Source organism: Pundamilia nyererei, unplaced genomic scaffold (genome assembly GCF_000239375.1).
Source record: "Pundamilia nyererei isolate P.nyererei 1_Seehausen unplaced genomic scaffold, PunNye1.0 scaffold00106, whole genome shotgun sequence".
In the NCBI taxonomy this organism is placed as follows: Eukaryota; Metazoa; Chordata; class Actinopteri; order Cichliformes; family Cichlidae; genus Pundamilia; species Pundamilia nyererei.
The window spans coordinates 1165671-1193378 of NW_005187507.1; the positions used below are offsets into that span (position 1 = coordinate 1165671).

Sequence of the window (27708 nt, forward strand, 5' to 3'; positions counted from 1 at the left end):
CAACAACAAAACTGTGTTAATTGCATGTATTTTCATGAAAGGACAGACTGATTGATCGTTATTGTGAAGAGCACCTGCAACAAATTGTGGGATGGATTAGATTGACCAGCTTAGACTGGTTTCAGTTGTCCTGTCAGCATTAAAAACATCCCTAACATTAATATACCTGAAACCATTTAGTCTGAATGTAATAAATGCAAAATACAAACAGCTTTCAGTGAATTTTGCAGGTCCAATTTGTTCTATATTTAGGAAATTACACTGGAAAGTTAACTCATTTAGACATCTGTAGATGTATCACTGGTTTTGCAAAGGAATTTGGTCTAATTTCCAGTTCCATCTTAAATAGTAAATTAGTTTTTAATCTAAGAACTGGAATTTGACGTAGCATTTTCACTCAGGACTTGGGTCACACTCTCCTTAAACAGTTATTTCTAAACAGAGTTTGAGAATTGTACGGTTACGGTTAAGTTTGCTGGCTAGACTGCATAAAACAGACGTCTGCAAGTTTGTGCATTTGTTTATGCGTCACCTCGAAGCTACATCCCAGCACGGCGGAGGTGGTGTGGTAGTTTATTTTAGCATGACCCGTGGTGTCTGATGTTAAATCTGTCCTTGTCTCATTGTGCGGACCCTGAGTTGTTATTGTTTGTGGAGCGTGGTCAAAACGACCACAAAGGAGTGCCGGTTATTTGCAGCCGAGCCTTCCGCCGGGGCTCCCGACAGGCTGTTTGTTCACAGGAGAATGCACAGTCTCTAATGTGGCCACTTGGGCAGGCCAGCAACGGCCACGCTTCAGCATTGCATGATGACTCACTGTAACAGTGACCTAAAGCCATAACTGAAAATACCCCGGTGACCGGCGTCCAGCCGCCACCTTTCATGTCAGCTAATCCAGGGCCCCCTCACTTCTCACTGCAACAACAAAAAAAGGGATCAAATCAACACACTACTCATCCAAATGTGAATATTGTCAATAAGTATTAGTACTGCACCTTCAAAGAAAAGCTTCACGATGCTACACTCCTCATATTTCATTTCACTAGTGGTGTGATGGTGGACTGTGAAAAATCAGCAGCTAACATGACCACATTGTTTCAGTTTTAAAAAGGCGTTACTTTTCTCTTATGTAATTAATATGTCAGTATCCAGGGTGCCATAATTAATTTTGTATGCTAAATGGGAATTTCAGTCTTCACTGACTACAGCAAGCTGTTTGCACTGAATCTTTTTTTTTTGTACAACTAATTAGTATATTTTTATGTTGTAATTGAAGTGCAGAGCGTAAATGATGCTAAAATGGTTTGCTTGCTTGTAAATAACATAATTTTTAATTTATTGCCATGTTTTATTTAACAATGTTGTTTGCACTCAAATGAGCAGAACAAAAAAGGGAGAACTGTGCTGATGTTAATGTTGTGATGATAATTAATAAACATGTTTTCTTTAATTGTGCCATCCTTGGGGATATTTTTTTACTTTTACTATTCTTCTTCACACCATGATTTCCAGACGATCCTGATCCTTATATCTTAAAGATCTCAGCTGATATCATTGCCGAGCCAATCGCTCACATTTTTAATACGAGTCCAGCTCCCTACCTAATATTTGGAAAGCTGCCTCTATTCTCCCTTTCTTTAAAGGTGGAGATCATCCTGAAATCTTTGAATCTTAGGTAAGTTTGCTATTATAAAAGTTTTTAATCTGCTTACATTTTAAGGTTATTTTCAGTCTGGTTTTACGACTAGGGACAGTATAATTACTGCTGCTACAACTGTGATAAATGATCTCATAGGTGCCGTGGGCAGGAAAGTACACTGTGCTGTCTTGTTTCTGGATCTAAGTCATTTGATTCAGTGGCTCAAGGATTGCCCCTGAAAAAAGCACTTTAATGCTACTCTTGGTCCTGAGGCTGTTAGGCTAAAGGATTTTGAAATTATTTTGTAAATTGAACTCTGTGTTTATGTAGAGGACCCTAAATTTGTTAACCCTAAAGTTAACTAAGGGTGTGCCGCAGGGCTCTATTGTGGGGCCTATTTTATTGCCTTGTTTTATGAATGCTTTAGTAAAGAACATTCCTGCGAAAATACATTTTTATGCTGACGATACTGTCATGTACACACATGCTGCCTCTGTGGGGCAGGCAGGCTGGATTTCACTCATTCATTACAAACTGTATTTAAAAGTGATTTTTAAATATTTAACAAAATTTATGTTCCTGCCTGCAGGAATTTGATGATTTGATGCAGGAATTTGTGACATCTGATGGTAAATGAACGGGTACATACTTACCAGTATATGATTAGATGACAAGTTTCTCTTTAATGTAGATGTCACAAATTTTCTTTGAGTTCTAAGCTCAAAGTAAAGTTTGTTTGTTCTTTTTAGAAACTAAAGTTAATTTATTTGTTATTATAAGAAAAAAAATGTTTTATTGTACTGTGGATTATTTTATTACAAAGCTTGTCACTTACCATGTCTTTATGATTTGGTAGTTTGGCCATCAAATACAACTTGCAGAAAACAGCACTGGTATATTTCTCTTCTATATTTGACCTTTGTACCCTTCTCTGTCCCAGTACCAACAGTTACAATTAACGAGGGTGTTTGTTTTTGTTACTATGCACACCGGACATGGCATAATTTACAAAAAACCTAAACTTAAACATGGATATATATTTGGTGGTGAATTTAAAAGCATCACAAATGAGCACCACTTTAGCTCAATAGGTGAGCATTGCCAGAGTGCAGCAGCCCAGGTTTGAGTGTGACCCTTGGCCCTTTGCTGTGTGTCTTCCCCCTTCACTGGTCTACTATCCAATAAAATAAAAAATAAAAAAGGGGATGAAGGAGATTTCTTGATTATTTTTCTTGAGAGGCCACTGATAAGGCTACTTGTATACTCTATTTTATGTTGGTTTCTTTTAGAGCTTTTGAGATGTTTTGAGTAGATATGGCTGCTACCTAAGCCAGGCCTCTCCTGCAAAAGAGATTTGCTCTCAATGGGACTTCCTTGTTAAATAAAGGTGATAACTGTAATCCCTTTTGCTCAGCGTTGCCTAACCAAACGTCAGTGGTCAGCAACAGGCTATGATAAGAAGAGTATATAAAGAAAACATTTGTGAATGAAACTTTCATGCTTTCATTTCCTCTGAGCGATCCTTGTTAATGGAGTTTGGATTGAAACCAAATTATGTTTGTCTGCTGAAGCAATCCTGGCTTCTCTGGTTGTGTTCCACTTCAGTTTCTGATGAGGTGCAAGTTACACAGGACACACAGAGCCTGGATGTTTGGCTCTCTCTCACCAGAGGAGGGAGTCCCTGGTACCTAGAGACACTTCTGTTTTCCATTCATGGTCACGACCTGCATGTTTTAATCTCATTTCAGTCTTAATGAGAAATAATATAACACAAAATATCATCTGACTTTATTAGAAATATTATCACAGCTCATAAAATCCATAACTTGGTGGAAAACGCATCTGTTTTAAATCAATGTCCATGCTCTGTGAGAATTTTTAGAAGCAACCTTATTAATTGTTCATGTAAGTTAAAAGTGTTTGTTTGCTTGGCATTTCAGCTCAAGGATTAAACAGGACTAGATTCTCAGTCATAAAACCTTTTCCTTTTTTCAAAATGCAGTCAAGCGCCTCAGAACGGCATGTTCAAATTAAAACTACAGTGTTTATCCAACTTTTTTTTCTTGTTCCATGCCCAAATGCGTAAGTTATACCATTAAAAGAAACCATTTAACTTAATCTGTCCCATGAAAACTGAAATTCCACTCCAGAATCAACAGAGCTGCCTGCTAACCTCAACATTTTGGTCTTTCCTCCTGTCCCGATGCCAGCTACAGAGCTCCTGCTGGCTCACTGCCAAGTTCACTATCCAGTTAACAATCTCAGTAAATCTTCAAATTAACATTTAGTATTTCACAAGATTTTGACTTTAAGGCTTTGAAAAAAAAGGTAGCATATAGCTTTTATGTAACAGATCTAAGCTAATTACCACAACATCGCTGCATTTTATCTTTGGCACTTCAACACATGAATTTGTTTCCAGCTTGGAAACATCCTCCACACAGCTCCCAGTGGAACAGCGCAATAGAGAAGCAGACTATCATGAATCTGCTACAGAATATACCACCAGCTGTAACAGGCCCCTGACTAGAGTGGTTAATACAAATGATAGCATGGAAACATGTGGGATCTATACCCAACTTTAAGGCCAAGGCAGCCACATCAACGAGGTCCCAAAGCCATTGCCAATTTCCTACAGACAACACTAACTTCTGCTGCATGGTTTCAGCCTGAGGTCAGCCTTGCTTCTGGATTGGTTAAAGGCATAATGAATTCGCGCAATAGACCAAATTTGAATAACACTCCTAGGATTATAGCCCACATTAAGCTTATCTGCTGAGCTGCTTTGAAATAACAGAAACCATTGACGGATTATTTGAAACGACACAAAATAATGAACACGCCACTGCAGATGAATTGTTTACTACTCGCTGTTATTGCTCTGTGTAAACACTGGATTTTGGCAATGACAGGCTCCTCACAGAAACTTTGCAAGGCATGAACACACACCCTTCTCTGACACTATTTATAACCCTGTGGGCCTGGAATGCTTTGATTTGTCTCGGCACCCACCACTGTTAAAGAAGGGCTGCATATGTGTTTCGCTGCCTCTCCCAGCGATCACTAATCACATTGGGTAATACCTCCCAAACTAATCAAACAAAACCGCCCAAAACACTTTAAGACTTTCGTTGCAATATAAGTTAAAAAAAATGGAGTGATTAGTTGTGATTGTTGAGCCCAAAATACCTTCAATTGTTGTTATAAATGGAGTTGTAATAGGAGGAGTAAGGTTTTTTTTTTAGCTGCAGTTTTGGATAGGATTTATTTAACTTTGTTATGACTACCAAATATTGACTTTTATGCTTTCATTTTTGCACTGATAATAGATAGAGAGAGAGATCTAATGAAACACTGCTGAGTTGAACTGGAAACTTCAAGACGACAGACAGAAAGAAGTGTCGACAAGGGGGGCGATGTTGTTTCGTGAGATTTTATGTGGTGCTGAAAAGGGGAAAATCCGTGAGCTGCAGTCTGCCACTTTTCCACTGGATTTAAGACACTTGAATTCTTTCTACAGACATTCCAGTATTGATCAGAATCCTATTACATAATGAGCTGGTTTCGTCCAGCGTGGATGTATGTAGTTTCCATGTTAGTGGAACATATTAGTTCATTTGCACGATTTGGAAAAAGAAGGACAATGTTTTCCACAGATCTCAAGTTGTGGCAGGAAGGAAATAAAGATTCTTTATTGCACAATGACAAGGCAGCACTGCCCAAACTGAAATCTTGTCAGTAGTGGTCTCGCCAGCTACCGCAGCACTTGTCTAATATCTGGTGATACTTGTGAAACACATTCTAATTTTTTAAGGCTTCCACATCATTAAAAGGCGATCCATAAATGTTTGAGGTGTGCGCTGACAGCTTCTGCAATAAGTTTTGAAAATGATTCCTTTGTGCTAATATTAAAGTCATATTTATTTTGCTTCGTGTCACTTCACTTAGATGTTTGACTTGACAGAAGAATGTGGGACGGGGGATTCAACTGGGTACCTTCCATTCTTGCAGAGACTTGCTATCTCCAGTCTTTGGATTAAGCTAACTGCCAGTTTTCTCTGGCCTTTTTTTTTTTTTTTTTCCTGCAGGGTACCAACATGTCAGTGGTGTCAGTCTTCTCATATGATTGTTTTTTGGTATTTAGCCATTGTTTGCATGCTTTAAACGGTGTATGACATGGACTTAAGCCCACTAAAACTAATAAACCTGTTGATATACTGTTATGTTTTTAATTTTCTTTCTTTGTTATGGTCTGTATCCTGCTGCTCACCTGAGAAAATTTACAGTTACTCCACTTATTGTCAAGAGGTGAAAAGTTCAGAGCTATTGCAAAATAGAAAGCAGCTATACTTTACCTGGCAAGTAAGAGAGGTGATCAAAAGACCCAAACAAAGTCAAAAGTCCATGCTTTTCATTGACCCCTGAATTTCCTGGGAGAGCTTTCCATTGGACAATTTAATATTTCCATATGCTTGGTTTTAGGAGCTCAGCGGCACATGTTACCCTTGGAAAACTCTAACAGGGCAGTGCTCTAACCCAGACAACTTTACCTCAATTAGCTCTTTAACAGTGATGGAAAATACTGCATGACCTTGGAAAAAGTGGGCTCATGAAAAAAGACAAAAACGGAAGTGCAAACTCGACTGTCTGGACACAGGCAGTTTTCCTTTCTTAAGCCTGTGCCATATTCATTTACTCATTCATGATTTAAGTTGCATAAGTGTTCCGTAACAGTGGAGGAATTTAGAGCTGGTAGACGAGCCTGCTGGATGGTTACCCCCAAAACGTAGGCTCTGGCCACTGTGGTTTACAGACTCATTGCAGTCACCTTGTTCGCCCAGCTGTCTAGCACAAACTCCCTAACACAGACTGATCAATATCTCAATCCAAAATAAATCCTCTGATTACACCCCCCTCTCTCTCTCTCAAGTACACACATTTTCCTCTGACTGGCCTTGGGACTAATATGACTAACGTAAGCATGGGATCACTCCCTGAGGTTATACTGAGGCTCGGCATTCCAAATGTAGATGCAGTCTGAGACAAAGCAAATGTGCTTTTTAAATTTGCTTTAACCGGTAACGTTAACATGAACTGGACATGTCATCACTCCTGTGTTCCAGCAGCACAATGTGTTAGCTAATGCAATTGGCTATATCTGAACTTGCTGAAAACCATTTTGCTAACTAAAGAAGTGAGACATTTGACTGTTTGAGCTGGAGCACCTTTGTGGGTTTGGTTACAAATATAGTCTCAAAATAGCCAAACACACACAAAATCTTTTGAAACACTTCAGATTGTTCTTATTATAAATGAAGACTGTTCAGTGCCTGAAAGAAATTAAGAATTCATATAACAGTGTGCATAATTCCCTTTACAGAAGAGCGCATATGGTGGTAAGTAAGGACTAGAATACAAAGATAAGTGAGAGGTATCCTCGCAGGGCCTCAACCCCTACATCCCAGCAGTGCTGTTCTTTGAAGAAAGTAGTACATTGTACAATGAAATAGTATAAAAACTTCAGTTTTTCTGGCAAATTTTTATTTTGGGGGTATTTTGAACATACATACAAACTCCACAGATGTCATAAGTAACACACTACACTTAATGCAGCAGAGTAGGCTTGAGTTCTTGGCACTGACACGGCAATGTATAGTTTAACTTGGCTCTTCTCGATGGCTTATTCAGCATGTCTTCCTCTCCTGGGCAATATGTGAAAGTCTTAATGTTCTATTCCCAGTTTCTTAATTATGCAAATATATTCTGGATAAACTTCAGCTTCTTAAAAACATCGCAATTCATCACATATGGTCGTGAAACAGTAGCGGTTTAGCAGGAGCACTGATCTACAACGTAAACTTTTTCTCTCCTGTCCAAATGAAAAATAAAGACCTTTTGCTGCTAGGGGTGATTTATGACGATAAAACTTCACAACCATTCTTCCTGAAGTTTTCTGTCAGTATTTGTTCAGAAGCTGGAAACCTCAGCAGGTAGATAGATGAGCCCCACCCCCCCGAATTCCCAAGAGTGCGATTTTAAGTTTTATGAGACGAGAAAAACTGTGCTGTGTGAAATATCATTCCTATTCATTATTTTGTGATTTATTCCAAAAAGATCACGTCTGGGAGTAAAAAGATGAAGTCTACAATGTAAAGTCCCATGTCTTTGTGACCTCAGGTGATCTCCCTCCACAATGCAGTAAATGAAGTTTCTTGGAATGAAGAAGTGAGCCTGTGATTTAGATGTCTGGCAGAAACCTTCATACATAACAAATCTTTAGCTCAGTTAAATCCAAAATAGCATTATTCTTCCTCTCCTCAGATGCTGGGTTATATAACTTCTATATGAATTATAAATGTGTCTACAGGTCTGTTGGGGACACGCTATGTCCTGGTCTTGTTCAGATTTTTTTCCAGCCAAGTATTAGAAGATGCAGCAGATTTCCATTTTAAAATGGAAATGGGTAGTAACGTCTTCCCACAATGGAAGCAATGGAATTCTCCATATTCCATGTTCAAAATTAGCCATAGCCTAAAAAAGGATTTAGTTTTTGCTCCAAAAAGCTACATCTTACTACTGCCTGGTCTCTCATAGTTCAAACTGAACTGTAGAAGAATGAGTAGGGTGAACTATGTTAAGTAAATTTCACGTAGCGTAGCCTGTGATTAGACTTCAGAGCTATTTTTCATTTTTCTCTCTCTTTCCTACAATGTCCTACAGTAATTTCTTCATACCCACAATGAGGTTCTTGTGTGCTACTGTCTGAGAGAACCGCAGAAATGCCTTGGCGCAGGAGCTGGAGACGTCATGGATTCCTGAGTGTGGGGCTTTGCAGGAAAGCCCTGAGTCTCCGACATGGACCAGCTCCAGGTTTCCATGGCAAAGCCGCACAAACAGGAGGAAACACTGAGGGAATCCCGTTATTTTACAGCATTGGACCATTATAAACACCCAGAGCGGGGAAGGAAGCTGCTCTCGATACTCAAGTAATCCTTATAGAGCTCTAGGAAGAGGGGCTTCATACCAGAGCCACTGCTGATGCGGCCGCATGTTTTTGAACAGAAAAGGAGTTTGCGCGCAGCTGCCGTGTCGCAGCCTTAACTTGAACGTCTACAGAGTTTTTCTTTCCTGTTTTACTCCGCTTTCAGCATTTTAACCGAAGAGAGTTTCTTCTGCTATGGTTATTAGAGGACACTAGTTTTTCCAGATATTTCTTTCTTTTTTCTTTTTTTTTTTACATTCCCGTTTCCAGTTTTTTGTATCCAGATGTTCAGAGAGACTTGGAGGCTGGCACAGTACCACACCATGAGGTCGATGGATCAAGGTACTGCTGAAGTGTTGTGATTATCTGGTAATCAACCCATTTGATTTTTAATTTATAGACTAGTGTTAACTAGTGTGTTCATGCCTGAAATGCTGCAGTCATTTGTCGGCTGTCTGTCTAACATTTCGGAGACAGCTGGGATGTTGGGATGGCGCTTTAAATCAGCATACAGCGCGTGCTTTTGAAATCACGGTCGCCTACAAAGTTTTGATTGCCATTGAGAATTACTTGTTGGATTGCACGATGCTGATCGGGAGAAAGAAGGGCACTCTGCACAAGTCTACCAAATGCAACGTAGCAAAGACCGATAGGCTCATGCAGAGATTGATTTTCTCATCAGTTAATGAAAACTTGAAGATGCTATCGTCTTCTCTGATAGGGATACACGCTTTCCGTCTTCATTAAGGATTTAAACAAATAAGCCTATAATCAACGATTTAATAAAGTTGTGATTTCTATATAACACCACCAACGAGATCAGAAAAATTAAAGTTTACTGCCGTTGTTTAGCTTTTTGCTGACAGAGCACATGCTACCGGTGTAAGGAACGCCCTGGTATGTGTGCTGCGTCGTGCGTAAATCCGGGGATACCCTCAGGAGAACCCGTGGGTTTTCAGTGACAATAAAACAGTACGTCACTACGAAATCCAGTCCGGGACAGGATTTATTGTTTGACGAGATAATGCATCAGATAAAATAAACGTTTCTATTTTCAGCCATCTATCCTCTTTAATCTAAGTCCACGCAAAAGCGATGCACAACCGCGTTTTAATGGTAACTCAGCTTGACAGGTGTCGAACATAGTCGGCACCCTGCTATGTCACCATGTCAAACACCCGGGGGCAGCAACAGGCTGTGTAGCCCGTCAAATCAGTATTCTGTTTGATCTGAGCAGTTAATTCACGTCCAAACTGCACTTGCGCTTTTTGTTGTTTGACGCATCAGCATAGAGAGAAGGCGTGATCGGACTCTCGGGGATGAACATAAAGAGTTTGTATTCAGTGTGTAAATAGACCCGCCTCCGTACGAAAATAACCGCGGCGAACTGAACAGGAAACGTGTGCGCTTCACCTTCTGCTGCTCACCGATGCATGAATTGACAACAGGTTCCCCAAATCCACATCTACACCGCAATTCGCCGTCCACGTCCCTGCCGCTTCGTGTGAACTCAGAGGAGTAGTTAGGAAGAAAATAGACAGATGACCTCCTTTTACGACGAAAAAGATTTGGTGGAAGAGCTCAGTCGAGTCAGCTGCCCCGATGAGGATTTGCAGTTTGAGTACCTGTTTGAATATGAGCCGCCGTGCAGTGACTTTGCAGGGGGGCACCAAGGTTTGTCCGAGACTTTTCTTTTTGGCACTCTGAGTTGGCGTGCCTTTCTCTTTCTCTGCTGTGTTGACCACTAGCGAGGCCTTTAAAGTTGCTTAATGTGAATGAAATGAAAAATGAGGAAGTAAAGTTGACTTCGCAATGAGGATTCTGACGCCTCGCCATGTGGAAAAAAGGTCAATATTTCAGCTGATAAATGTATTTGAGCTAAAAATAACCTGTGTTGTTTTTGAAAAGAAACACGTCTTTGATTAAGATTCATTCATTCATTGAGTGATATTGGTAAAGAAAAACATGAGCTTTTCTTTAAAAACAAACGTGCCCGTTTCTCTTTCAAATGTGTGCATTGTAATAAATGTAAACATTTTGTTCCCTGCAGATGACTCCAACCTTGGACCCCCAAAAGTCCTCAGTCCTGAATCTGAGCAGGCTTACCCCTTGGAGGAGACCTCACCCTATGGTATCAAGTCGTGCAGCCCCGCCTACAGTGAGCACATCGAAGTTCTCACAGGATACGAGAACCAGGAAGCCAGAAACTACCTGGACAGTACCCGACCTGCAGCCTTGAGCCCTCGCATTGAAATCACCCCCTCACGTGAGCACTACAGTCATGGTCGGGACTCTCTGCAGAACCACCATCTAAACATTAGCCCCAGACCTACCCTTACTGTCCCGGGCCATGAAAACCTTGCCTACCGTGAGCCCCAGTGCCTGAGTCCTGCCAGCAGCAATTCCTCCACCAGCTGGCACTCTGAGAACTATTCTCCCTGGGCGTCACCTTGCGTCTCCCCAAGCAGTGCGCAGAACCCTGGAGATCTCTGCCCTCGATTGCAGAACATCCACACTGGCTCCCCTCGCACCTCCCCAGGCACCTCTCCTCACACCAGCCTAGGTGACGACGGCCTCGGACCCCGTTCTCCCTCACCAAGACCAGGCTCTCGCTCCACCTCCCCACAGGGAAAACGCACCTACGACATGTACAGAAACCCAGGATTAATCCCTGGGCACCGGTCCCGCAGTCCTTCCCCCAATAACGGCCATGAAGATCACAACATAGGCGCCCACTATACACACACCAGCCTTACTGATGCCATGAATGGTTTTGGCACCAATCATCCAAACCTGGTTCCCACTAAAATAGTGAAGACATCCAACCAGGTTTACACTCTGTATCCAGAGAATCATGGTGATGGGAACTACATGGTGTCCTGTGATCAGGACATAAAGACCAAACCTGCTGCAGAGCCTTTCTTTGTTATTCCTTCAGTCTGGCCCAAGCCTTTGGTTTCCAGCCTCTGCAGGTAAATTGGCCATGAAGTGAGGCTTCACTCCGATAAGCTCCCACTCTCCATGTGTGTTTATTTATGTAATAATTCTATAATTTTATGAATAATTAATATTTTGCAGCATCCCTGTGGCTTCTCTCCCACCGCTGGAATGGCCGATTCCTCGTCGCACCGACCAGTATGAACTGCACATTGATGTGCAGCCTAAACCACATCACAGAGCTCACTATGAAACAGAAGGAAGCAGGGGTGCAGTCAAAGCCCCCACGGGAGGACATCCTGTTGTGCAGGTATGGCCAAAAGCATCACTATAAAAAATTAAGTAAAATTCTTAAGCCTATGATTTATTTTTAAGTACTAAATCAGTAAATATGAATAAATCTGTTTTTTACTTTGGTGAATAACCATATGAAGTCATGTTGTCAGGGTTATTCATAAAAGTGCACATTCATAGTTATTTCCATTCCCATATTTTGGGCTCTACTTCAGTAGTCTAATGATTCACAGCTAAACCTAATCCTTATTTTTCTTATACTGGTCTGCCAACTTTCTTCCGATTGGCTGGCCCTTGTAAACAGGAGGTTTGAACACGGGTGGAGATTCTGTGTTCACATACAGAGCTGTGTGCCTCAAATCGTTGTATTACAGGTGTCCGTTTAACTGACATCATACAGAACCAAGCACAGAAAAAAGTGCCTAGAACAGTTTCTAGAGCAGTCTGAATTCTGTTATCGTCCACTGCTGTGACAGTATACACAGCAGCAAAGTAAGGAATAAGGAAACTAGTAACAGTTCCGCTTTAAATTAGCCGTCCAGCTCGAGAGCCTCAGGCAACCCTGGTGGGAGGGCTTGCGTGTAATAGTATTTCCTACTCATTATACACTCGGCGGTAGTGGTGGTATTGTTGCCCGGGGTCATCTGTATGAAAATGAGTCTGTGTTAGTTATTGTGGCTACTGTCATGGCACCTCTCCATTTTTTTTCACTTTCTAAAACAAATTGAAATAGCTGCTGTAACCCCAGACAAATGACGCATTGAAACCAGGGTGCACACTCAGGACAACCCTCGGGTCACTCATCAACTCTAACACTCAGATTTTTTTTTCTTTTTGGTGTTAAAGCTTAAAATAGTCTGCAATAGTGCACCTTCGCCGTATGGTTTTAACCACATGTACATATTTGTTCTCATGCTGTTCTGACTTCCTCTTGCACTCTGTGTAAGAGGTTTTGACTGTGTGGTTCTTGCGTTAGCTGCGTTGAAGTATCGAAGCGTTCAGCCCCTATGTGTAGAAACTGAATACGGCCTGTGGTTATAATGATTGCAGACGAAAATGAAAAATACTAATATTTTAGTTTTTCTCTAGTCACAAAATAAGATTCAAATATCCACTTTAAAATTAGCCTTGACACAGTTACAGCTGGGGTCCATAAATAGATACAACTTCCTTTTCTTTGTGTTACTGTGGCAACATTTCACTGCTGTGTTTGTCTGTGACTGTGGGGACTTTGTGGAAATTAAGCTTCTAATGCTTCTTTTCCATTTTATGCCCATCCCCAAAGGCCTCACCCTGAGGTCAGTTCTGCCTGCTTTGCCGGCCAATCAGATGGTCAGGCCTGGCTAGCCACGGTTGCACTCCTTCACCTCCTCTTTCCCTTCCTCTGCCCTTCTTTCACTCTCTGTGTCCCCCCTCCCTCCTTCTCTTCTTCTCTTTGCCTCTCTCTAAGCTTCTTGCCCTCCACTTTACTTTTCCTACACTGCGCTCTGTCATGACTCACGGGTCCTGCCAATGCCATGACGACTGGCCGGCTGCTCACATGGCCTTTTGAGTGTTTGCAGTCAGCTTCCTTCTGTTTGGAGGGGAGCATGCTCATTCATGTTGCCATAGCTTCTGTTCACACTGAGCAGCTGCTGTCAAGCCTGACAGTTGCATCCACTGAGATGATAATTTCTTCAAACAAGTTGATTTTATTTTCCCTGACCGCAGTTAAACGGAGCTCTTTTGAATGGAAATTATGTTTCGAAACAACTTTAAATTAACTTTGCGTGTTGCAGGCTAATGGCAGAGGGACCCGAAGCCTTTTTTTTTTCCATTACCCACAATCCAATTCATGTTTGTGCTCTATGATAAAGGTTATGCACTACACAGTTTGCATAAAAACAGCATTTAGATGCAAGTTGATGCTTTGTGGTTTTTGCAGGTTTCCTTAGGAGGCAGTCACAGGTTAAAAGTAGCATCTCGGTCTTTTCATGTTCACGGTTTAATCAATATGGTACTTGTCATTTCAGCTAAACTTTAAAAGATAGAATCCCCGCTTAATCCTTCATCCCATCGGAAAGAACAAGCACAAGGCCGTAGGATTTGAGCTCTCTGCTGGCTTCCGTTCAAGGCTGCAGAAAAAAGACTCATGTGTTTGCACGTGGGTCTGACACAGATTTGCCATCACTGGAGGGGGGGGGGGCAACATCTGGAAATGCAGAGTTAGAGAAAGCGGTTATGGAGAAGCACAACCAGTTAAACGTGACTGAAATATTTCCTTCGTACTGTATCTCTGCTTCCTTGCTTTCCAGAGGATGCTTTAAGTTAAAAAAAGAAAAGAAAATGACTGAGTGCTATTTCTTCGTTTACAGTTACATGGCTATAGAGGCAAGGAGCCTCTTGGCCTGCAGATTTTTATCGGTACAGCTGACGAGCGCATCCTCAAGCCTCATGCCTTTTACCAAGTCCACCGCATCACTGGCAAAACAGTTACGACCACCAGCTTCGAAAAGATTATCAACGGCACCAAAGTCCTCGAGATCCCGCTGGAGCCAAAGAACAACATGAAAGCAATGTGAGATAAGCATAGTGTCCACTTTTAAACCCCAGATCTGTCTTTTCGCAGTCTAATGTTTTAAATATTAAAGTTCTGAACATTTCGTTCTCGTCGCAGCATCGACTGTGCTGGGATCCTGAAGCTCAGGAACGCCGACATCGAGCTGAGGAAGGGCGAGACGGACGTCGGTCGGAAAAACACCAGAGTCCGACTTGTGTTTCGCGTGCACATACCTCAGCCCGGAGGACAGCACGTCTCTCTCCAGGTGGCCTCACATCCCATTGAGTGCTGTAAGTAGCTGCACACAATTTCATTTAACAATATGTTTTATTTTTGCGTTATTGTAACTACTAATATCATCCTGATAGACCATGAGCTTTTTGAATTTCAGCATGTGCGCTTCCCATTGAGGTCAAACTGCTTTTCAAGAGTTAACAAAACTTCATACAAAACAAACATAAAAAAAGAACCCACATTCAAATGAGTTTGGAGCTTGCCTGATAGTATGAAAGACCTCTTTATGCTACCAGGGCTTCCATCCAGTTGGTGGGCACAGCATGTGACAGTGTCTGTGTACCTGTTTGTATGTGCACAGTAGTAAAGTCTGTGTTTGGGTACATCAGCGAATGTGTACACAGTGTTATTAAAGCACCTGGTGTAATCAAAACTCAAACAAGAAGGGCCTTTATCTGGCTTTAATCAACACCCTGGTCAAGTGTTGCACCATCTGCGTGCAATATGCTCCTGCCATTGTAAAAAGTCATGATGCAGAATACAATATTATGTTGTAAGTATTTTTTTCCATCTGCTCGCGGATCACAGATAGGGAGAAACAACAGTTACTACCTCTTTTTTTTTTTTTTTTTTTTTAAAGGGTGAATTTCTGAAAAATCATTGTATGTGAAAACCAATCGAGCGTAAAGCAGCGCACAGTAACACCTGTGCTGCATCTGTCAGGCGTATTGTTAAGCAGAGGGTCAGTGATGGGGTGTTTGAGGAGATGAGGCACCTGCTTGTGTCATCCTCTTTGTTCTACCCTTTTGCAGTGTAGTAGGTTGAACCGGCCGATTTAAAGGTCAGCGGCGTGTTTGTCAGTAGCTCAGTTCCCATCAGTAAATGTGGAGATTCAGCTGAACAGGAGATACGGCTGAACTGATGACAATAGGGCACCAGTGAGGAACTGTCTTGTTTTGTTTTGTTTTTTTTAAATTGAATAAATGAATACAAAGCTGATGGCTACGGGAATATTATCTGTTTCCCTTTAACATATACATATTACATAACATGTCCATTTCCAGTTAAGCAGGTGTATTTCTTTCCGCACGTTTGAGTATTGTATGCATTTTTGTATCGGCCTCATCTAAACGTTCAATTCGGTTCTCATATTTCAATCAACTGGAAATATTTGTCGGATTGAATGATTTGACTGCACAGCACATTTACAGTTTTTAAAGGTTGCATCATTCTTTTCGGTGTTAGTTTTATTTTGTTCTTTGTGTCTGTACGGTACTTGATTGTAAATGGGCTCAGACAGCAACAACTCCCCTTTGCTCTTGCAGGTTGTGATTTGACTGATTTTAAGCTTCGGCTGATTAAAACCGAAAGCACTGGGTGAGATTGTTGAATGACTCAGCATCAAATGTTTAGTGCCAAACACTGTCACTTCTTGGTAATGAGTTGTTTTGCATTTGTGAGAAATCAATAGTGAACTTTCAGATCATCTGTTACATGCCTTTTTTTTTCTTTTCTGCAGTATTGGGCTATGACTAAAAATTGGTTATGTAGTCTGTGATATGTCAGAGCTGGGGAAAACTGCCAATACCTGCTGCATAGCGTCCAAGTAACAGCATAGAAAGCAAAGATGTTCACAAAAACAGAAAATCCACACACTGGAGAAAGTGACACCAGTAGAAAGGCAGTAAATGTTGCACGCCACCCGTTTGTGTGTCCCTGCAGCTCAGCGTTCAGCTCACGAGCTTCCCATGGTTGAGAAGCAGGACATGGACAGCTGCTCTGTTCTGGGTGGCCAGCAGATGATCCTGACTGGGCAGAACTTCAGCTCCGATTCCAAGGTCATTTTTATGGAGAAAACACAGGGTAAGCGGCATTCCAAAAACATGCTTTGCTTTCAAACCAAATCAGTGACTGAATTCATAAAATCTTTGTGGTGTCTGTCGATTTGTCAATTCCACTGTTGCACAACATTGTGTGACAGTAACAACACGACACGAACGACAACTAATGAGTCATAATTGGCCGTGTCTGTGCACGAGGTCATAGCTGTTACGTGTCTTCGCTTTCATTTAATAGATGAATCTGTGTGAATTATTTGCATGATCTGAAGGATAACGCTGCTGCCTGACTTCCTTTTGACCTTTTCTCCCTCACCTTCATGTCTTATCAGTCACACAGGCCTCTCGTTATTTGATCAATGGTGTCACATAAAAGTTTGTTTTATTTGTTGAAACAAATGGACGGAACAAAAGGATTTATTTTTAGCAGCGAGGAAGTGCAGTAATTTTTCTTGCCTTCTGACATTTTTACGCCAGGCTGAAGCATTTGTACTATGATTGGGAGCTTTTATGGTTCTTGTCTTAGGTCAAAGGTCAGAAGTTCTGCTGTTCTGGGTTTCCCTTATTTTGATTAAATGGCATCAATGCTGTATTTTTAAATCTACAGGCTACCTAAAATAAAACTTGGACATGCACATCGCAGGTGCTTCCCCTCCTCTCCTCCTCCTTCTTCTTCTTCTTTGGGGTTCCCTGCTGCTGTGTTATGAAACAACAGCAATGGATAGTAATACAGAGATGGAAAAAGAAATCTTACAAAGAGGGGTTGCCGATGTTTTGAAGAGTTTGTGTATGACACAAAGTTCTGGATCAGTGAGGCTGTGAAATCCCTCTGAATCCCTCAGCTGCTATTGGCTGGAGCTCCCCTGACTCCTGTGCTTGGACAGGGAAAGCTGTACGGAGAGAAGGAAAGCTTCTCTGTCCAAGTAAATTTTCTTTCTCTGTTTCCAGCTCCATTCCTTGCCCCCTTTCCCCCCCCTCCACATGCAATTATCTCCAAAAGTACACGCAGTCAGGGGTATCCCTTGGAGTAGAATTGCAACAAAATGCAAACAAATAGAAATGCCAAGAAAGCAGAAATGGTCACGTTTTGTAGCAGTGGAGAAAGTTGATCATAAAAAGAAAGCTAAGAAAAAAAGTTGTCAACATGTGTGGAATCCCCCCTTTTCTCCTGCTGACTCATTTTAGCCATGTGTTATTAATTCACAATCTGACAGAGGGTTTCCCAACTGCACTCCAAACAGAACTCGCTGCAGCACATGTCCTGTCATGTGTTGGGGCATGTGGAGTTTACGTTCGCAGGCACATGTTGTTTTCAACTTTTGCACATAAATGACAGCTGCACCTAAATCTGATGAAGTGTGAGATAACGTAAACCTTTACCGCCATAGATATAATCCAAGGTGTTTTACCTTGTTACGTTACTATTTAGTCGGCTCAGGACGTTCAAAAGTCACATGTCTTTCCGAACAATGGAAGGCTGTACGTGTGTTTGGGGTAAACCTACCGATCCTCTATCGTTGGGCGTGCGTTGTGGGGTAAGAGGAAGTGGTTTCAAAAGTGATATCATCTCCAAGCACAAAGATGCCTTTTCTGTCGACATGAACTGTAACTCAAATGGCACTCGTGGGGACATACAGTAGATTTGTCTAGTAATGCACGTCCCTACGTTTGAATTGGTGAAATAAAATAAGCAAAAATACACTTGAAAAAGAAAGAAAATTAATTTCTCAATCGTTTTAGTTTCACCGGTTTCCAAATTTACACGTTGTCAAGTACATCTGGAAGCAATCGACCTCACTTACCCTGTAGAATTAATTACCACATGTTCTTAAGTGTAATTAGGTTTTCGCTTTCTCTTTCCTTCTTTCTAGATGGGCAGCAAATCTGGGAAATGGAAGCAACGGTGGATAAAGACAAAAGCCAACCTGTATGTATTAAACATGATACTTAAATTCTGGATATCTACCCATTAGTTCAAATAAATGAATCACTTTCAGTACATAATAGAGCATTGTCTTGTAGAGTATGCTGTTTGTGGAGGTGCCGCCCTACCGGGATGCATCTGTCTGCCATCCTGTCAAAGTAAACTTCTACGTCATCAATGGCAAAAGAAAGCGCAGCCAGCCTCAGCATTTCACCTACACACCACTGGCATGTAAGAATGCTGCTCAGCCTCTTTTTGGTATGCTTTTTTCACATACTGCTTTTAAAGAATTATATTTAAATGATTTTCGTGGTATTGTTCTCAGCCATCTTACTCATTTTTTCCCCTCCTCAGCTCCATCCATTAAGACGGAGCCTATAGATGAGTATGAAGCAGAGCGCATGGGCTTTGCCATGCCTCAAATCTTGGGCTTATCTCCTCATTCCTACTACCATAGCCCACGTGGCATTCTCCACCCAGACAATGGCCTGGTCTCTGGCATGGCTCCCTGCCAGCGCCTCAGCTCCAGCCTTCCAAACCAGGATGCACGTTTCCAGCAGCAGAGCCCGGCCATCGTGTACTCACGTGGAGGCAAGAGTCTGAGTGGCAGCCCTGCTATGTGGCAGACCGGAGGGATGATGCCTGACCCCCACAGATCGGTCCTGGTCCACACGGGCTCCCCGGCTCAGTCTGTGGGGCCAATCAATGCAGGTCAACACCCCTCTATCATCCAGTTCTCTCCCACCAACCACCACCTGATCCGAGCAGGTGAACCTCAACCCCTTACTGGGCCTCAACCTGACAACCAGCAGATCATATACTGCGATAGCTATTCCCCACAGGCAGCTGCCACCCATTCACCCACACCCCCCCAGGTAGCAGTAACCCACCCGCAGCACTACCCCACCGTGATTCAGCAGCAGAAAGGCAGAACTCCAGCTGGGACGGGGCAGATGGACGCTTCGGCAGATGGACAGAGACGAGTGACTGTCAAGGAAGAGAATTTGGACCAGGCCTACCTAGATGATGGTGAGTGTAAGTTAATGCTTTTATACTCAGTGTGAGTGGTCAATTGCAGCTTGTGTCTGAGTCTCCAGATTCAGGGCCAGACAACGTGATCGATAGGTGCAGTTCCGATTTGATAAGATCCACTAACAAAGATATGACTTTTCCCAAGAACAATTCAAGGATATTTACAGTATCTCCTTTTCACATATCCTGATCCAGTCTGTGTGCTATAGTATTCCTCTGAACAAAGCCAGCAGAACAAACTCGCACTGTTAAAACAATCCTTGCCGGGAGGTGCAGTTATGTTCCATTCAAGGTGGAAATAACAGGGATTGTGAGTCATATGTTTATACTTGTGCTTGTCAACCCCACTACCCTCTGACAAAATTAATGTCAGGCCACATCCAGCAGCAGGCATGAGGTTATACCTCTTCCTTAGAATTTCTCCAAACCTCCAATCTTTTAAAATAAAACCAGCAGCTCTGAACGCGGTGCAGTATTTTTCTTACCTTTGGTTTTTGTCAGCCGGGTGGTTTTTAAAGTTAGACTTTGCTCGTCAATGCTCTGCTCCATTCAAAAATGCTCATTCTGCTGGTCGTAGGGGTTCATCTGGCACTGGCAAACATCAGGAAATGAGCTTTTTCATGCATTAAAGACAGGGCGAGAGGGAGAAAAAAGTGTCACTGTGCTGACCGCCCGGACATGTTGACACTGTTATGAAGTGAAAAACAACTTCCATGGCAACCATTGTCAAACAGTGGAACGTGCTGCCTGGGAGAACTGGGGAAAGCCTTTTTGTTTGTTATAGTTGGCCAGGATTTCTCCTTGGCCCTATGCCCCTCAATTCTGTCGGGGAGCCCACCAGAGGTTTAGGTTTTTTCCGACCACGGGATTCTGCCAATCTGGCACAAGAAATTCCTATTTGCAGCTGCTGTCCTCCAGAGATCCCGCCTGATCCCTGTAAGATAGCAGGAGGGTGGAGGGTAGTTCGCAGGAAAAGGGAAGGAGCTGTGTGTGTTTGCACATGTGCGTGCTTCAATGGAAAAAATGAAACGAAGAAAAAAGGCTAGCAATGGAATTTGTGTTTTTTGGATGGAACTTGCAGGATTTTCCTCCACAGTAAACAGCAACAGGGCTGTGAGCTGGTGAATTAACAAGGAGTTAGAGAAATGGTCAAACTGGGGCCCTCTTTCATCCTCCCATCATCAAAAGCTGATGACGGTCAGTCATTTTCCCCAGGTGCCCCTGCTTGAGTTTAACTTTAACCCTTTATCTCATGAAAACTACTTGCAGTTCCTGGGATTAAAAACTGTCTTTTATTAATCTGAGCGTCAAGTGATTTTACAATTTTCAATATGACAATGCCAGTTCTATAAGTTCACACCATTCCTGAATGTAAAAACCTTATTAACCTTATGTAGCATTTGTAGCTCAATTGCTCTGCCATTGTCTTATCACTCCCAACAGATGACAGGCCACCTACGCATGCCATCATTGCTATTTAGTGAGAAAAAGAGGGGGGATTACCCAAGAGTCAAAACATTTTTAGGGGGTGAGAAGATAGGTGAGGCAGAAAAAATCCCTTCCAGTTTGAGTGGAAGGTTGCTGAAGTTTGATCCTGACCGCATAACACTCATTTATGTTAGGTAAAAAAGTGTTTTATAGCCCTAAGTGAGATTGTCAACATTACTCATCAAGCCATGTGTTAAAGTCTATAGTCATTTTTGAAAAAGAGGTGATGCCACATCCTGGTATCGTCACACTGTTGTGGTCCGTAACTGTCACATCTCAGAGGGACTTTAAAGTGTGTCAACTCCAGAGACGAGTGTTGAATGAAAACCCGCTATTTGTTCTCTTACAAAGTGTGGCTTCTAATTTCTCCCATGCAGAGGGCTTGAATTTTTATGCCCTTCGAAAAGTTCCCGTGCCCTCTGCTGGTATTCAGACGTGACCGTTCTTCTGTTGACTGGTATTTATTTACATTATCTAGTCAACTTGGTGAAAGATGCCTGTCAGAGCCTGCCTTGTTATGAACCGCAAAGGTCAAGAATCACCCCCATCAGTTACTACATATCATATAGTTTGTCAGAGCAAAAATAGAACAACTGGCACAGCGTACAAAGGCTGAAAGTGACAGATTTGGTGGGTGTGGAATAAAGCCTGGAGGCAGTGGAGCAGGTGAAATTGTTCCAGCAGGTAGAGATCAGCGCAGGAAAGATAAAGCACATAGCAACAGCCTGGTGGACGTGCATTAGTCTCAGCTCACTTACATCTCATTTGAAAGACTTAAAGACTCAATCGCGCCCTTCCAGATGCGATTATGCTACAATACAGCTTTAAAATCTGCAGTCTGCACTGTGTGCAATACGAATACGGTAATGCGAATTGTTTTTTGTTTTTTTTAAACCTGTCCAGTCCGACATTTTTAGCAAGCAGAATCATGGTCTGAATGCTTCGTTGTGCCAAACACATTTGCTTTGCCAAGAGGAGCACTATAGACTCTCTGTTTATTTTATTTTATTATTTGCATTAATATCAGAGTGGGTATTATGCTGGAGCAGACATGGGGGGAAGGCCAGGTTGGCTAAAGTAAGGAGAAGGTGGCGGAGGAATAGAAAAAGAGAGGAAAAAGGGGTGGGGGCGACAAAGGTCTATTCAATTCAATTTTATTTATACAGTGCCAAATCATGGCCCTTTATATTGTAAGGTAGACCCTACAATAATACATACAGAGAAAAACCCAGCAATCATATGACCCCCTATGATCAAGCACTTTGGTGACAGTGGGAAGGAAAAACTCCCTTTTAACAGGTAGAAAGCTCCAGCAGAACCAGGCTCAGGGAGGGGCGGCTGCCGTGACTGGTTGGGGTGAGAGAAGGAAGACGGGACAAAAGACATGCTGTCTAGGATGAATCTAACAGACATGCTGGGTCTCCAACTGCTGCATCAGCACCTGAAAGACAAAACAACCTCTGTTTGTTTTGTCTTTCAGGTGCTGAAAATCTGCAGTCTGCACTGTGTGCAGTACGAATACAGCAATGCAAATGTTTTTAGTAACAAGTGAGGGGGGGGGGGAAGTAATTAATTTTAATTCAAACTGCTCCTGAATGCTAATGTGCAACAAAATGTATTAAACCAAAAAGGATTTAACACCTATAAAAAAATCTTCTTCTTTTTTTTTACTTAAGGCTCAATCTGACAGTTGGACTCTCATAGGAACAGAAAATGAATTATGGAGAGAATGTTTTCATGCAAATCAGATTCAAATCAGTCCCTTCATGCCAGCGTCAAGAAAAATAACAATAACACTCGCGAGCAGGTTTTTTCACTGTGTGTGTGTGAGCTTTGGTTGAAAATGCAAGCTTGTCACTCTAAGTGCTGACACACCAGAACTGCAGTTAGAATAGCAGTTAGATGTCAGTCCGATCCCTCCACTTTCTCTTTTCAGTGGATGTGTTTTTAGCTTCAGTGTCATTGCAGTGAAATAAGAGCTTCATTTAAATAGATTCGGTCATATGAAAATATTAAAAATACTGTATGTCCAAACATGTACACTGTATAAACATGCAGATACTTGCAGATGCACAAACGCACACATTCCAGCTCACAGCAGGCAACTGAGTCAGCTACTGTACAGAGTTTCCCCTTTCTCTCCCTCTCTTTCTCTCCCCTCTCTTCCCACCTTTGGTTGGTAAACAGTCCAGCTCATTGGTATAGAACTCAGGAGCCAGACACTCACCTATTGAACAGACTAGTCTGAGTGTTCCCTAGGCCTGCCTCAAATTGCCAGTGTGTGCCAACCCTTCATTCGAATCAGTAAAGCCCCACTGTATGTCGCTCCTCTGTGGCACTCTTGCTCCTTCTCTAAGCTGGTTTTATACTCAGGAAAAATCCTGTGGCACTGCTGGATAGATGAAAGTTTCTTTAAGGCATTGGGTGTCAGAGGGAATTCCACTACAGACTAAAATAAACAGGGAGGCCGATGTTGTGACGACAGCAGAGCATCCAGTTTGGCTACTCCTGCAGTGCTGGAAGTCTCAGAAGCTGCTTTGGCTGAAAAAATGCACTCAGCGCTGAGCTGCTCTTTCACAAAGGAAGACAAGGGAGAGGCTGAGAGAAAGAAACAAAGACTGGGTTAAGGTTAAAGGTACTTTAAGTTTGAATTAGAGTTATAGTTTGTATCTCCTAAAAACCACACAACACTCCACCAAAAACGAGTCAGAAAAACAAACCAAAAAACAAAACACGACTCTTCCTAGCTTCTAATATATTTTGTGGTCTTCGGTTTGCTCAGTGCCTGCTCAGAAGTGCAGCTGTGTGGGTGAGATAATGTCAGACATTGTTTTACATGAGCTTAAATGTAGTCGCACCCTTAGCTTTGACACTATGTAAATTAAAGATGGAAATAGAACATACACAGTTGGGCTGAACTGAGTTAATCTATCTTTATCTAAAGCAAGATGGCAGTTTTTTTTCTAACAGTGGTTAGAAAATCAGATTTGAATATTTCATATTCGTAGGTGTGAAGTTACAGAGGCAGCTTAATATATATCAACTTTTTTGTATTCTTGTCAATGGATAATTATTACATATGTAGCCCAATGAGCATGAGCAAGTCATTTTGTGTAAGGTTAGAAAGAAGGCAACTTATGTTAACCTTGGGTTCCCACAACACAATAACTCAAATATTTCATTCATAGATGACATTTTATTGGGTTCATGTATGATTTGCTGATTTCACAGACACTGAAATACCAACTTCAACAGTAACAGTAAATGGCATAAAAAAGTACATATTGCAACGTACTATTTTGTGTATTAGGAATAACAAGTCATGAAAATTATGACTGTTGTGCCATACACAAAAATGCAGATGTCTCACTATCTGGATCCTGCTGCTGTAGCACCGCACGAAGCTGCAGGTAGTTAATAAAATCAGAGGAAAGACTCCTACAAACAGCTGTAAGCCAAAAACTCGCTCAGAGCAGAAAAACCCAGCATGTTTTTTATTCGAGTGGCATGAAATTAAGGTAAAAATGTGTGTGAAGGTTGGGTATCCTTATAAATGACACAAGTAAACATATTATTTTTTGTTTGGGTTCTTATAAAAAATGACTGACAGCTTAGGTGACTGGTTAGCATGCTTTTATTCCCTAAGCTAATTGGCTCACGACTGTTGTGGGTTTCTTGTTTACCCTGTTAATAAGGAGGCATATTTCCTAAATAAAACATCTGACTAAGGTGTATTTAATGAGGAATACCAAGTCAAACAGAATCAGAAGCATCCTTTTAAAAAAGAATGAAAAAAACAAACTCTAGCAGAAAACTCTGCAAACCTGACAGACTGCTATACGAACTACGCTAGCTGGATAATCACATTTTAACGGTTCAATAAGCCAATCCTAAAATGAAGGCTATTACCATGGTTACAGAATCACAGGCATAATATGCTCTGTAATGGCTTTGTCACAGGCAAGAAGCTTTTTTTGGTCCTCTTTGAAATACTTTTATTACTCATCCGTCCTAATGACTTCCCCGGGGCATAGTGGAAGCAGTGGCACCAGCCTACAATGTCTGAGAGCCAGAGTGTACACAGCAGGCTGCCAGATAAACACCACACCTCAACACAGACGGCATGGCACTTGTGAAGCAGTGACATATTACACATAGTCATCATTCCTAGCTTCTTAACGCTGAACTACCTAAGCAGGCAGGAAGTTTAAGTAAGACTATACAGCAAGTAGTTACACTTCCTTGTCTCTACTATTTGGCTGTTTTACTCAGCAGATAAAAAAAAAACTCCATGAACTCAAACCTGTGCTGCTGAGAGAGATAAACAACTGCACCTATTATGTGTGTATTTATTATTATTTCGAATGCAACTTGTATGCCCCCCCACACACACAGTGCTCCTATTTTTAGAGCTGTGACACCATGAAAGTTTCCATTTCAACCCCCTTCCTCTGCTGTCGGTGTGTGTTTACACACACTTGTAATCGGCTGAGCAACAACCAGCAATTGCTTGCTACCTCTAGAGGTTACTCTATATAAATGCAGCATTTGTCTACCCTCCATCGACGCCCTTCACAGGATATCAGTCAGACTGTAAATGTTCTCACTGAGGAATATTTCCAATAGGAATGTTATCAATGTCACTGTTTTACGTTGTCAGGAAGGCATTGTTTTCTTATCATTTGGAAATTTCTTTGTGAAACTGATCGCGTCAGTGTCTGATATCGTCGTCTTTATTTTTCTTTGCAGTGAATGAAATCATAAGAAAGGATCTGACGGGCGTTCAGGCCAGAGGTCAGACATAGAGGAGGGACTCCAGCAGGAAATGACAACATACCCTTACCCCCCACCCCGCCGACAAACAAACAGACAGACATTAACGGGCAGTCCATCGAGGTGACGCATTTCCACTACCAATCAGACCTTCTCTTCCTTATTTTCGCTACCCATGGTGATAGAAATATGGCTGCTGTGTTTGTTTTGGATGTTTTCCTGCCATAAACATTTGGCAAACAGAAGATTTCATTTGACCCGTAATGTCTGCCATCAACACCCGACAGGTTTCCAACAGATAACACCACTGAGGAAAGGCAGAAAATTGTGCCTTACGTTGTTCATGATGTTTTTCAGGTGGAAACACTGTTTATAACCAAAGAGAAAAAACATAAAATGTTGAAGTCCACAAACAGCATAGCCATAATGTCCAGACAAGAAAGCCGCACTGGTTTGCCTTATCATAAAAGACGACATCAACAGGTTAATGTCGCGATGTAAAGTCATCACACGTACAACGTTTTTTGTTTTTTGGTCATTTTTTCCATCCTTTGTGCACAAAGTGCGTGTTTTGTCTTTTTGTATGTATTTTTTTACATGTAAAGATTGACCAAAGCTTACGTGTTGATCATCTCATTTTAAGTGCAGTTTTCTTGTGAAGCGCACACTGCTGCCTTAAGCATATACAAATGAACTGTTGTGACATCTCCTAATATGCACTGTTTTTCAGAATGGGATTTCAATGTTTATTATTATTATTTTTATATATTATTTGTGAATAATGCACCGTTTCCTATTCATATAGTATATATTCAATTATATCCAGGTGCCAAGATAGCTTTATGGGGACGTGTGCTTCATTTTTAAATGATTTCCATGCACAATAGTTGAGGTTTTATTTCCCAATATTGCAGCTAACAATCTAACTTAAGTCTCACTCATGCAAACTAAAGTGAGATCATTTGATTTAATTTGATATTTTGTTCTTTTTTAAAAAATTGTAATAACAACTCAGCAACAAAATGTCCAAAGTTTAAACTGTGTATTGTTTTGTGAATAGCTGCATTTTGAATTTATCCACAATGGCCATCATTATGCTTAGAGCTAATTGCCTGTCTATTCAGAACTATTGTGCTTGCAGATGCAAAGAGCATAGAAATTATTTTCTGTAATTGCCATAAAACATAAGCACAAAATAGCTATACAGTCAGGATTACCAATGTGCTCATATATCTCGCCTTAAATAGAAAGCACAAGTTTAAGTGTAATTCTGAGTGAACAGTAGTACATTAAATACAAAGTGCCAGTTATGTAACTCTAAAGCAGTAAAAATACATTAAAGTAAAATGTAGGCCTGAGTCGCAAGAGTTAGCACTTGATGTGGACCTATTTGATAGAAAATAACTATATTTTGTTATATTCGTAAAGCTAATATTGATCATTTAAGGATATTTCTCATTGAGCCAGTGCAGTACAAGTGCATCTGACATTTCTTGAATGTAATTTGTATGAAACACCTTTTTCCCCTTTTGTGTAAATAGTAAATAAAGCGTTAAGAGAAGTAATTTGTTGTCATATATCATTTTCTCTCTTTTTCTTTAGAATACACATGTTGTCTTTGTTTTATTGCCATGTATCTGTAATCTGAAGGGATTTACATTAACCTTACCTATAGTAGTTTTATAGTATATTTTTGTCTGTCTTATTATTTTACATCCTATGGTAATGGAAATGTTATTAATACTGTCTTATTCAATTTTCTATGATGAGAATTGTCATCAATCTGTTTGAGCCTTTGTGCCTCTAAAAAATTAAAGTTAAATAATAAAAAAAACGATTGATGCCATTTTTGTATTCCTGAATGAAGCAATAAATAATCCCGCCACACATTATGATGGTGTTTGTTTAAATGTGTCACTTTTCCTATTAATGGAGTGAATGAATAATTTAACATGCATTTAGATTCTGATCAACCTTAAATATTCTGGGCATATAAGCTAAAACGGTCTCTTCATTTTCGAGAGGAAA

General features: G+C 41.3%; 1 protein-coding gene across 6 annotated transcripts; it reads left to right on the forward strand.

The window, feature by feature from the left end:
• Nucleotides 1-8817: 8817 nt before the first annotated feature.
• Nucleotides 8818-27451, forward strand: nfatc2a (nuclear factor of activated T cells 2a). Of its 6 annotated transcripts, none has more exons than XM_005740986.1 (10): nucleotides 8818-8963; nucleotides 10672-11593; nucleotides 11700-11868; nucleotides 14207-14409; nucleotides 14509-14681; nucleotides 16348-16488; nucleotides 18335-18390; nucleotides 18486-18645; nucleotides 18742-19422; nucleotides 25657-27451. In XM_005740986.1, the coding sequence occupies exons 1-10, from the start codon at nucleotides 8906-8908 to the stop codon at nucleotides 25710-25712; spliced, it is 2619 nt and encodes an 872-aa protein (XP_005741043.1). In that variant the 5' UTR covers nucleotides 8818-8905; the 3' UTR covers nucleotides 25713-27451. The 6 variants fall into 6 exon arrangements, with proteins under 6 accessions (XP_005741043.1, XP_005741040.1, XP_005741041.1 ...); XM_005740983.1 differs by lacking the exon at nucleotides 8818-8963 and adding an exon at nucleotides 9866-10295; XM_005740984.1 differs by lacking the exon at nucleotides 8818-8963 and adding an exon at nucleotides 9866-10295 and having other exon boundaries at nucleotides 18742-19416.
• Nucleotides 27452-27708: the final 257 nt, after the last annotated feature.